Source organism: Dunckerocampus dactyliophorus, chromosome 3 (genome assembly GCF_027744805.1).
Source record: "Dunckerocampus dactyliophorus isolate RoL2022-P2 chromosome 3, RoL_Ddac_1.1, whole genome shotgun sequence".
Taxonomy (NCBI): Eukaryota; Metazoa; Chordata; class Actinopteri; order Syngnathiformes; family Syngnathidae; genus Dunckerocampus; species Dunckerocampus dactyliophorus.
In genome coordinates this window covers 31,515,404-31,528,644 of record NC_072821.1, presented here as the reverse complement: position 1 = coordinate 31,528,644, position 13,241 = coordinate 31,515,404, and the positions used below count along the sequence as shown (strand labels likewise).

General features: G+C 38.1%; 1 protein-coding gene across 1 annotated transcript in view; it reads right to left on the bottom strand.

Annotated features, from left to right (window-relative positions):
* Nucleotides 1-671: 671 nt before the first annotated feature.
* The window catches only part of iqgap1 (IQ motif containing GTPase activating protein 1), a 70,009-nt gene continuing 57,439 nt past the window's right edge, over nt 672-13,241 (bottom strand). Inside the window, exons 31-37 of the mRNA XM_054771788.1 lie at nt 13,012-13,147; nt 12,837-12,924; nt 12,107-12,316; nt 11,861-12,027; nt 11,656-11,775; nt 4,905-5,013; nt 672-4,345 (exon numbers count right to left, since the gene is read on the bottom strand). Coding sequence (XP_054627763.1) covers nt 4,232-4,345; nt 4,905-5,013; nt 11,656-11,775; nt 11,861-12,027; nt 12,107-12,316; nt 12,837-12,924; nt 13,012-13,147 — 944 coding nt within the window. The 3' untranslated portion in view covers nt 672-4,231. The remainder of the gene's footprint in view (nt 4,346-4,904; nt 5,014-11,655; nt 11,776-11,860; nt 12,028-12,106; nt 12,317-12,836; nt 12,925-13,011; nt 13,148-13,241) is intronic.

Sequence of the window (13,241 nt, the reverse complement as noted above, 5' to 3'; positions counted from 1 at the left end):
GCACTTCAGCATTCACAACTCTGCAAATTTGCAGATTTTTGGTTGCAAAAAATTATTTTTATATTTATTTTCTCCAAAAACAGGCAACTTTTTCTGCAGAAAACACATCTCGTTCGTCACTAGTCTGTAATAATTTATAAATACATGATAATACAGCAAAACAAATACGTTTTTAAAATGGGCATATTAGTTACTCATGTTTTTTTCTCCATTCGCTGGTGGTCCCGTGCAGTTATCCCTGCAAAAAGAGGGGATGTACTGTAAATACATTTTAGTGAACATGGGTTGTTTTAACCGGTTTAGAAAATATCCTAATTTTCCCTCTCCATTTCCAGACAACAGATTTTATTTGCGCATTGTAGGGCAGAGCAGGGGTGTCCATAACAGAGGGCCGCATACTGAAAAGTCAAAAGGGTTCCTGGGCCATTTTGAAATTTCAATATATTTTTTAAATATTTTTTTTGGTAAAAAGGCCCCCAAAAAATCAGCTTTTTTTGCTCAATTTTTTTTTCCTGTTTTTGTTTAATTTTATTTCTGCAATGTGGCACGAGCCAATAAAAAAAAACAAGGCACCCGTTTTAAAGGTTACAAAATACCTTTGCATGTTTAATAGCTAACAATATCCTCAGTAAATGAAATTGATGCGATTGAGATTGGAAGTGGTTCATGATGAGAGAGCCTAACATACACTACCAGTCAAAAGTTTGGAGACACTTACCCATGCTGTTGAATGACAAGTTGTGTCTATACTTTTGACATATTTCTTCACACTGCAAAACAAACGACTGCAGGAAAACATGGCATAATTATATCTGTATTCTAATCTTTATTCTAAAACAGGAAGAATAAAACAGAATGTATTGTAAATGTAAGTACAAACTCATGTTTGGGGAATAACGCCTCTCATCAGGGCTAAATTACATGAAAATAAAAATCCACATAATAGTAAAAAGTCAAGAGTGGTCTTAAAAACTGTTTAAAACAAAAGTAGAGCAGGGGTGTCCAAACGTTTTCCACTGAGGCACCCATGCAGAAAAATTGAAGGATACAATAAAGATGCTAAAACAGGCTGATTTTTAGTCATGAGATCGAGAGTTCGGATATCCGTTTGGGCATCTTTGTGTGGCGTTTGCACATTCTCCCCACGCGTGCGTGGATTTTCAACTCGCCCATGAGCCTAAGGAGGTCAACAAAACTGAATAAAACCTCCACATTTTAGCAAATTAGTGTAATATCTGTGAGAAGCGGGGAGAAAATGGCCCCCGGCCCGCAGTTTGGACACCCCTGGTGCAGCGCAACAAGTCTCACCGTTAATCCTGAACCTGCTCCAGTTCAACCTGTATTCAGCTTTCCAAACAAGAATGACCCACAGTGAATAAAATATAAATAAGTGTACATTTGTCAACATTATTATTATTATTTTGTTTCTGAAAGTGTCCAGTTTACATGTTCGGATTCCATTTTATGTCGCACAAAGATACACATTCTATTTTGGGGTGATCAAAGTTCCCTTATATAAGCCACAAAGGAGCAAAATGAGCTGAATTCACATGGAAAAAGTACAGGAAAAAAAATGAGTATGGAAGTGTGGAACCTTGATGACGAATGACAACAAGGGATACAAACAATGGATGGATGCATGGATGGACTTTCAAAAACACAATTGACTTCTGAAAGAGGACTAAGACATTGTCAAGCCACATTTACTGTACGATCTCTTAAACCGCATCAGAATCAACTTTCACAGTCGCTCCATACTCAGCCTTGGTGGACGTGTGGTTCATCGAATCGAGCACGTTTGGACTTAGACAGCTCAATGTGAGCTTGGCGATTATTCTTGCCAAATATCCAACGCTGACATTGTGTTTCACATCCAGATTCATCAGTGGTCTGGTTAAAATAAAAAAGACAGTTTGAAACCATGACATGCGTGGGCGAGCGCATATAGGTGGTCCTCGGTTTACAATCGTCCCTTGTTTATCGCGGTTAATCCGCAAAGTAGGATTCCTTATTTATAAACGGAATATTTCCGTAGTTATAGGATAGAAAACCTGTTTACGACCTGCAAAATAATTATTTTAAACATTATTAGGGCCCTCTAGACATGAAATAACACACCTGCACTCATGTTAGACAATATAGTAGACATAACAGAAAATAAGACATTAGACATAAATAAGACATAATGTAGACTCACATGTTAGAATTGAGATTTTATTTTATTTTTTTTACTTCTTGCGGTGGCTATTGTTACAATGCAAAATTACTGACACCTAGTGACCAGTGTAGAATACTACATATCAACGTCTTTGCATGAGTCTTCTGAATGCCTTATACAGGTACTTGCATTTTACTTCATTTAGCTATTTTTATGCTTGAAAATGCTTAATTTATGAAAAAAGTATGTCAAATTGGCTTAAATATGCATATTTTATGACTAATTATAGGTCATTTTCAAACACCATTTGACCGATGTTTTATTAATAAATATACGTTTGAAAAACCGTAATAGAGTGAAGCCGCAAAATTCTAAACTTGAAGCGCGACGTGACGAGGGATTACTGCACAGCGCTCTGTGTTATGACGTTTGCTGGTTTCGAACACGCTCCCATATAATTAAAAACTTTAATTCTGGTCGGTAAACACGAGACTCGCTCGAGAACTAGTTACACACGGCAGAAGAATACGTGCAACACAAGAATGCAGACAAATACCGAATACAGTGAGTGCTTGCGCAGCCACACTGAGGAAGAATAACATCACTTATTAGTTAACTTTCTGCACTTCGTTAAGTACAAGAAGCCCGTTTCTGCCACTGAAAGAAAAAGTAATATCCCCATGGTAAGTCATAATTATGGGACAAAAACTCAAAATTACAGGATAAAAAGTCATAAATATGTGATGAAAAGTGGAACTTATGGGATAAAAAGTCAAGCGCTGTTCTGAACACACAACATTAGAAGTCCCGAGGATGAAGTACAAAAAATGCTGCGTTCACCCCCATGCTCTGGAACTCCCTTCCACCTGCGCTACGGCGTATTTCAGAGCACAGTTTTTAAACCTCATTAAAAAACTCATTTATTCAAACTGGCTTTTGACACATGGTGATTATTTGTATTTTAGATGTGATTCTGTGCATGTATATTTATTTAGTTTTAGTTTAGTTTTTTTTTTAATTAGTATATCTTATTCGATCTTACCCTGTTCTTATTTGCTATAACTTGTGCATGTGCTGCATAATTCTGACTTTATTTCATAATTTTGACTTTTTATCTTGTAATTATGACTTTCTTATCTCTGAATTTCGACTTTTTATCTCAGAATTCCACACTTATCATTGGGATTTTTTTTTTTCTTTCAGTGGCGGAAACCGGCTTCCATACAAAGCAGCAGTGCGCCAAAGAAAAGGAAAGCCATCAACAATGGAAGTAAAAATTAACATCATTACAATGGCCACTAATTTTGGCTGCTCTCATGGTCCGAACTGCTCGGCTGTTGCAACCATCAAGGATAAAGTTTCATGAATGTTAAGAATGTTAGCGGGATCATGGATTCCGTGCGCTGTTACAAGGAGATCCGGGAGAAGAGGAAGTCGTTCTCTTTTTAATTACTGTTTAATTTCATTCTTGTATTTAATCGTTTTATTACTGAATTTGATATGTTTTTCATGTGTTCTGTGTAAAGTGTGAGTGGACTGGAACTCATTTGTAACCCAAGGACCACCTGTAATTTTGCTATGTATCTATACAAAAAAAAGCAATAAAAAACACCCAAATAGTGTTAAAGTCTCGTGTTAGACTTTTTTAGCACTTACGTACTTCGGCGAAGAGATGCCTATCATGCTTTATCAGTCAAGTCAGCGAATCAGGAAAGAAAAACACAATCTCTTGACATAAAACATACATTTTTATAAGCGATCAAAGCCTTGTGCACATGATATTCATAATATTTCAAGAAAAAATACAGCTGTTAAACATCTGGCTGCAGTTACATAACCGGCAAAAACAAAAGACTCAAGCAAACATTTGCGTTGGCCTGAGTGCCACAAATGGATGGTTCCATGTGGTGATGCAACATAGTAGAAAATATATCTGCATATCTATATCTGAAACAAGTGCATCGGGGGAGACGTTTGACAACCATCATGGTTCAGGTCGGGGCTTTTGAGCAAAGCGTAAAAGGTTACATTGGCGGCTAAATCAGTCCACGGCCTTCTTCTAAATTGTTTCCTCTATTTCCCGTAAAATTTCTTGTTGAGCAAGAAAATGAGCAGGTTGACATTGATGGTCGCCCTGTCGAAGAGCTTCATCACTGCCACGCCTTCGTACTGCAGCTGGAGGAGATCCTGGGGGCGACAGAAGAAGCAAGAAAACACACAATGAGCACTTATCTCAGTGCTATGTCAACATACAATGTACAGTCATGGCCAAAGGCTTTGAGAATGACACAAGTATTGGTTTTCACAAAGTTTGCTACTTTTTTGTCCCTTTCTGTGCTACGCTGCACCTGTTTCCTTGCAGGTAACGATGGTTAACAGAGAAAAAACAAAGATACCAAGCACCACCCTCCTTTTAAAGTATCCAGGATGTTATTCTAACTCAGAATGACACAGTTGTCTGCAGTCTTTGTCCTTGTCAACACTCGAACCTATGTTAACCAGAGAAACACTAACATGATGTCAGCTGGTCGTTTTGTGGCAGGGCTGAAATGCAGTGGAAATGTTTGTTTGGGATTAAGTTCATTTTCAAAACTAAGAGGGACTTTGCAATTCATTGCTATTCATTTTATACTCTTCATAACATTCTGGAGTATATACAAATTGCTATTAAAAAAACTGAGGCTGCAGACTTTGTAGAAATTAATTCTCAAAACCTTTGGCCATGACTGTATCGGCAGCAGCATACCTGGTATTCTAACTGTAACGTCTCCAAGTGTACCCCCATGAACTTGGCCTTTACGTCAAACACGCCAACAGCCTCGGATGGAGAGATCTCGAAAATAGCATTCTTGAACCTGTGAAGTGAGAAACACAAATGGGAGGGAGGGTAAATAATAACATCTAGATCAGTGACTATCACCCCTCAAATGACAAGCGGTGACCCAAATGGCAGTTTTTCAACTTCAAACTTCTCAATAATCCTATATTTGGTTTGGTTTGGTTTGGTTTGGTTTAGTTTATTTGAACATGAAGGTTACAATGGAATACATCTCGTGAATCATTCTTTGACAGTTCCACATGTCCAAAAGGAGTAGGAAGAAGCAAAGCTTATTTAATCCTACCCCCCATCCATTCTACATCTAGTACAGTACATGTAGTTCACTTCCTGGATTCCATGTCATGTTTTCAGTGATAGTCAGGATAACACATAATAGATAACGGTGGGATAACCCTCCCCCCCAAAAAAAGGAGAGAACATTCATAATAATTATAATAATGATGACAATACTAAATAAATAAATAAATAAATAAGAACAAAGCTTTTTTTTTTTTTTTTAAACACAACAAAGAAAATTATTTTAAAAAAAAATAAATAAATAAATAAAAATAAATAAATAAAAAAAAATAAAATTTAATTAAATAAATAAAAAATAAAATAAAATAAAATAAAATAAAATAGAAAATAAAAAAATAAATAAAATAAAATAACAAACCTGACAGAACAATCAGGACTCTTCTGCCTTGTATTTAGCAAACATCAACTGCTTGTATTGTTTTTTGAATTTGCTCATCTCTGTACATTGTTTGAGTTCTTTACTCAATCCGTTCCATAATTTAATTCCACACACGGAAATGCTGTGGGTTTTCAGCGTTGTTCTCGCATATAAATGTTTTAGGTTTAATTTTCCTCTAAGATCATATTTCTCCTCTCTGATTGAGAAATACTTGATTAGATTTTTGGGTAACGAGTTATTATTAACTTTATACATTATTCTAGCGGTTTGAAAGTGTACTAAATCTGCGAATTTTAATATCTGTGATTTTAAAAATAAAGGGTTTGTATGTTCTCTATACTTGGCATTATGAATTATCCTCACCGATCTTTTTTGCAGTACAGTGAGTGAGTGAAGATTGCTTTTGTAATTATTTCCCCATATCTCCACACAATACATTAGATATGGAAATATTAAGGAACAGTACAGAGTGTGGAGTGATTTTTGATCAAGAAGATATTTTGCTTTATTCAATATAGAGATATTTCTCGCCACCTTTTGCTGTATATATTTAATATGAGATTTCCAACTCATTTTTTCATCTATTATAACCCCAAGGAATTTATATTCTTCCACTTTTTCAATATCCGTTCCATTAATTTGTATTTGGTCATACGTGTCCTTTCTACTATTACCAAATAACATTATTTTAGTTTTACTTAAATTCAGAGATAATCTATTCTTGTCAAACCATGACTTTAATATGACCATTTCATCCTTGACCTTTTTAATGAGTTCTTGTGTGCTTTCACCAGAACAGAAAGCGGTGGTATCATCGGCGAATAAGACCAATTTTAAGTTGTTAGTTACTTTGCAAATGTCGTTAATGTACAAGTTAAACAGTTTTGGTCCCAGTATGGACCCCTGTGGTACTCCACACGTATTGTGTAGACTCCCAGATGTATATTCTCCTAGCTTTACAAATTGTTTCCTCTTTGCTAGGTAGCTTTTAACCCAATTTAAGACTAAACCTCTAATTCCGTACCTTTCTAATTTTGAAATTAAAATAGTGTGATTAATTGTATCGAAAGCTTTTGTCAGATCCATGAATACTGCAGCTGCGCATCTTCTGTTGTCTATGGCAGTAGTGATTTCCTCCGTGATTTCCATCAGTGCCATAGAAGTTGAAATGTTGGCTCTGTAACCATATTGACTACTTGCCAATAATTCATTCTTATTAATAAATTTGTCCAACCTATTATTAAATAGCTTCTCCACAATTTTCGAGAATTGTGGTAACAAGGAAACTGGTCGATAATTTGTAAATTGGTGTTTGTCTCCTTTTTTGAAAATTGGAACCACCTTGGCTGTTTTCATTTTGCTTGGAAATATTCCAGTCTGAAATGATAAGTTACTAATATATGTTAACGGGTCTGCGATCTCATTGATGACCCTTTTAATTGTTTCCATTTCGATTCCATGACAATCAGTTGATGTTTTTGCCTTAAAATGGTTAACAATGTCAGTGATCTCCTTTTTGGTTACAGCAGTGAGAAACATAGAATTAAGATTCCTATCAATAATATCAATCCCTTCATCAATTGTGTCTTGTTTTGGAATTTCCTCTTCCAGTTTTTGTCCAATATTTACAAAATATTCATTAAACATTTCAGCTACCGCATTCATGTCATTCCTGTAAGTGTTTCCAACCATGAAATAGGGAGGATAGTCTGCTTTCTTAACGTTGTTCTTTATAATACTATTTAAGATGCCCCAAGTTGCTCTCATGTTATTTTTGTTCTTATTTAGTACGTGACTATAATATTCCCTCTTACACACTCTCAAGATAGTTGTCAACTTGTTTTTGTATGTCTTATACTTTTGTTCTGCTTCTTTAGTCTGTTGAATGATAAATGTCCTGTATAATGTGTTCTTCTTCTTACAGGCGTTTTTTAGTCCTTTTGTCATCCATGGCTGCTGGTTTTTCTTTTGCTTCTTGGGCTTTTCTTGCCAGGGACAGTTCTTATCGTAGAGCTCCATATAAGTGCCAAGGAAGCTGTCATATGCCTCGTCCACATCTGTTGCACTGTAGACACTCTCCCAACTTTGTTCTTCTAGACCTATCTTGAAGGCGCGGATGTTATCCTCTGTACGCAATCTTTGAAAAGTCTTTTTTGCCTCCGCCTGTTTTTTCTTATAATGTTCATTGTAGATTGTAAACACTGGAAGATGATCACTGATGTCACTAATTAGCAGGCCACTGATGGTGTTGTTATCAAAGTCATTGGTGAATATATTATCGATGAGGGTGGCACAGTGGTCTGTTATTCTACTTGGTCTGATGATTTTAGGATATAAACTCAAGCTATACATTGTATCTATAAAGTCATCTATTTCCTTGCACTTGTGTGAGTTCAAGAGGTCAATATTGAAGTCTCCACATATGAAAATAGTTTTTTGACCTATGTCTGTAAACGTTGTCTTAATCCAATCCTCAAACATTCCAATCTTTGACTTTGGAGTTCTGTACACACAACTTATTAACACATTTTTGCTTTTTTCTTTACAGATTTCAATTGTTATACATTCTAAAATGTTATCAATGACAAATGACATATTCTTTACCATTTTGTAGTTCAGATGTTTGTCCACGTATACGGCCACACCTCCTCCATTTGCATTGTTCCTGTTTGCACACGTCATTTCATATCCTTCCAGCTCGAAGTCCATTCCTTTGTTAGCATTAATCCAAGTTTCTGAGATTGCTATAACTTTGAAAGGTTCTTTGAATTGATTCAAATATTGTTTAATATTAGTAAAGTTTGCGTTCAAGCTTCTGCTGTTTATGTGTATGATGGATAACTTGTCGTCGTTGATAAAACTGTTGTTGTATTGCTCCTCCGTATAATAACGGCAGTCGTTTGTAATGTGAGAGAAAAAATTTGAGTCCGGATCAATGTCTTTTTCCATATCCAATTGTTTGTGATCTGTAAAGTGAAAAGTGTCCAATTGTAAATCTTCTTGTAGCATATTAAAGCTGTTTTCCTCCATGTTGGGAGACCTCAATATCTTTCTAGGTCCTTGATGTCTTTGACAGCAAGAACTCTGGCCTCTGGTCCTCCATTTGCTTTGATGAAGATTTTGCAGTTTGCACTCCATGTTCCTTGAATCTTTCCTTGCTTCCTCAGATCACGTGCTTTCTTCGCAATCTCAGCGTTGCGCTTGGTCAGGTGGTCATTCATGTAGACATTTGTTCCTTTCAGCTTCTTTCCCTGTTTCAGCAGAGCAACCTTGTTTTTCCTGTTGGTGAATTTGACGATGATGACGGGTGTAGTGCGGTTCCTCCCATACAGTGGGATGCAAGTATCAATAGATTGGATGTCTACATCCACCTCCTTCGATTGCAAAAAATCAACAACTTGTTGCTCTGTTGAGGCGACATCCCTTTCGTCTGGTTCTTCAGTATTCGCCACTGCTCTGGCATAGGACCTTGGTTTAATTCGAAGTCCCGTCACGACCACGTCATTCATTCGTGTGTTCTGATCCATATCATCTATGGTGTTTTTCAGCTTCTCAATGATTTTATCCTTTTCTTCACATTCTTTTTTGAGAGTGGCTCCCAGTGCATCATAACTTTCCTGTAATTTTTTATTCTCCACTCTCAGACCTTGCATTTCTCTTTGTATGGCGTTGGTAGTCTCTATCAAACTGTGAATTAGTTGATGCAGGGAGTTGGAATTCTCCACAAGTTGCTGCATCTGTTTTCCATAATCCTCCATGGTTTTCGCCATAGTATACTCACTCTTTTCCATTGAACTTCTTTCTTGCTTGTTTGCGCGGTGTTTAACCTTCTGCAAGGCTGTCGCTGTTGCTTTGTCTATATTTCCACTCAGGTGTGTCAACTGGTTGACTGTGTCATCCTTGTAAGGTCTCGGCGGCGGTTGTGGTAATAGGTGAGCACCTCCAGTTGTCTCAGGAATCTGTTCGACATCCGTATATATGACTGAATCTGGAGTACTTCGACCAGAACTACTAGAGCCACCGCTTGTTGCGCTTCTTCTCCCTCGAGCCTTTGACATTGTTACTGTTGCTAGGTAACGCCGTCAGTTAGCCGTTGACTTGTGGTGCAATGCCTTCGGTGAATAATCTTTGTTATAACGGCGAGTTTATCTCTCACCAGTATCTCACCAAAGTCCCACCAGTCCTGGTGGGTCGAAAAAGCTGCACAGGAAAACTCCAAATGTTATCCTGTTATTGAAATCAGGCTTCAAACCGCGGCTAGCATGATAGCTTGCTTGTAACGGCTGTCGGCTCCACCTGATTGTCTCTTTTGGTGAGTTTAGTCCACTCGCGGGTCCGAGTGGAGGCAGAAGTCTCAGCACTCACTTGCAGAGTTGTAATCACAAGTTGTGATCACGAACTGTATTCACCAAGGTCGCAAAAGTTTAAAACTCCGGTAATAGTGGACGGAGCTTTTCCGTGAGCGTCCTTTCCGTACAACAGGAAGTGACGAATATTTAAAAAGGCTGTTTGCAGCACAGCGTGAGCTCTCTCTTTATGGCGGGCTGTTCTCCAGCAGGTATCTGCAGCTGTGTGTCGGGACGGAAGGCACGTTAAGTTCCTACCCGATGTCCTTCCTCTCCCGCTCAAGCTTGACACCGTCGCCCATAAACATGGCATGCACCTCGCCTAGCACAGACACAACCGTGAGGTGCTTTCACGGACATCGGGTCATTCCCTTTCTTTTTCCCCAGGCATAGACCTGCGACCCACTGAGAACGGCTCTATGACCCACTTTTGGGTCACAATCCACCAGCTGAGAATCACTGATCTTGATGAGCGGTTTCCATCTTGGCTTAAAACTGACCAAAGGAAAAAAAGGTTAAAGGTGCTCTTGGGTTTGGTGACCAATCAAAAATGCTATTAAAAGATACAGGATGTGTTTAAAATGTAAATATAAAGCAGCGGCAGTATTGTGTGCAATTACCTTTCTTCCTTCCTTCCTTTGCACTCCAATATATGCAAAGGGTTGAAATGTTGAATTTTTAAGAAGGGATGGTTTGATACTAATACTGCAACATTGTACTGTATATCAGCCGATAGACCTATGCCGACACCAACCTTCTTTTCTCCTTTCTCGTTCCACAAATTTATTTGTATGCATGTACTTTTGGTAATTTTGACATAAAAAAAAAACACCATGTTCACAAGTGGTGCAGCGATACAAGTAACCCGTGGTATGGTCTATACCTCGGTATTTGCTAAAAGGTCAGTATATTGATAACAAGGAGCTAATACAGATACTGTATACCAGCTTTGTGTTATACGTGACAAAGCAAATGAGTAATATCTAATTACGAAGTCGGGGGTTGAGAGTTGAGTTTTATCTTGGAGTAGGTTAGTACCGAAACAGTAGAACGTGTTATTGTGATAATTATTATTATTGTCTGAGACAATTCAAACCTGCAATAGCAGCTTGTTGTTCATCAAGTCTGATGCGTGTGTGTCTCACCGAACATTACTGACACCTAGTGACCAGTGTAGATTACTACATAGCATCACATCTTTGAATGTGTCTTCTGAATGCCTTATACTTGTATTTTAGTTCATTTAACCATTTTTATGCTTGAAAATGCTCAATTTGGTAAAAAAAATGTAAACTTTTCTTAAATGTGAATTTTTTTTTTACTCATAATAGGCAAATAATAATCAACCACAAAGCAGCATTATTTATTCATTAACATATTTCTGAAAAACCATGACACGAGTTAAGCTGTGAAATTCAAACCACAATGTGGCGAGGGGCAACTGTAAACTTCTAGATCCTGAACCTAACTCAACACATTCTTATCCAAGTCAATACGGTAATCATTATTAGTTTGATTTATGCAGGCTGAGAGGAATCTCGTGCTTTTATTATCTCATAATGAGGCGTCAGGGCTCTAAAGCGGGAAATATGTTGCCCAATAAAGGGTTAAGAAGGACACCTCTTGAAGAACTTACTGGTTGGGCTGCAGATCCTCGATTGAAATCAGCACACCCTTCTCATATAAGCGTGAGGCCGTGTATTTCTGGGACACTTGTTTACTCTTTTTGGCCTTGCTGACTCCTGGCTTTGACAGCCTGAAAAGAACCATATGATCAGTCACATGATCAGGTATATTCGTTAGGATGACTAAAAGTGCGGCAAACACAAGAGGACACTCACTTGCCCTTGCTGGCCAGGTTGTCCATGCAGGTTTTAATATACTGATTGTACGAATCAATCTGCACGTTGTAAAAGTTGGTCTTTGAATTTAGGGCGGTGTTGGTTTGCTGGAGTTTTACCAGCTCAGCTTTCCTGCGTTGGCGATACCGTCTCTGATTTCTGATGTCCTGTAATGCACACATAAATTTTGACATTCTGTGATGCGTTGTGACTATTGAGACCACAATGATATTGTCTTCTTTCAACCTTGGCTATGTCATTGATGAGGTCCTGATAGCGGTTCTCAGGATTAACTTTGCCGAGCTCTGCTAACCGCTGCAGGTTGCTCTGAATCCTCTCCTTCTTCCCTTGTAATGTGAGGCTGTCATCCACCACTGGTTTGACCTGCTTCATCTTCTCTGGGGTCTTGGCGTCCCGGATGGCCCTCCGTTGCATGGCACGCTGGTACTCCGCTTCCTGTTATCACGTGAGATATTACCAAATAGAGTAATGCATTGTCTGAAAGAGTCAGGCAGACCACATCGGTTCCAAACCCGACCGTACAGTAACATTACTGACACCTAGTGACCAGTGTAGAACACTACATATCATCACACCGTCTTTGAATGCATCTTCCGAATGCCTTACATTAGTATTTTACTTCATTTAGCCATTTTTGTGCTTGAAAATGCTGAATTTGGGCAAAAAATCCGTACGTACATTTTATTCATAATAGGCGTATTCAGTCACAAATTTAAATTTATTGATTTTAGTTTATTCATATATTTTTGAAAAACTGTGATGGTCGCAAAATTCTGAGCACAAAGTGGCCAGGGATTGCCATATTTGAAATCAGGTAGGTTGGGGGGGCCGTAGGGATGGTGGCCTGACAGAATAATCATGGTAAAAGAAAATGTTATTTTGAGTTAAATTTCAGTATAGCTGCCTAGCATCCGGTTTGGTTACAGAAAGCAGACAAATATTAGTGTAATCTGACCTGCTCCGGACCAGCTTTTGAGTCCAATATCTCAGTCAGAGTCTCTCCAGGCTGAAACCGGATCACATCCACAATCAGCCTCTTGGTGCTAGAGCGACAAAAAATATACTTACGTATTTATGAGTCAACCCAATGAATGTAAAATGTAAGGCTTCAACCAACAGTATGAACTTACTTGAGCAGGAGGGTCTTGGCATCCACCTCAGTGTTGGCCTCACCAGGGACATCGAATTTGTTTGTCAGTGTAAGGGACACCTCAGTCTTGCCCATTAGCTCCTTGTTTGGGTCATCAGGAGGGAGAGGATTTTCACCTGTGTAACACAGATATTAGTAAACAACATCTTATGTTGTTAATGGATAGGTTGTTAACACAACCAAAATCGAAACAGAAACTAAACTTGTCTC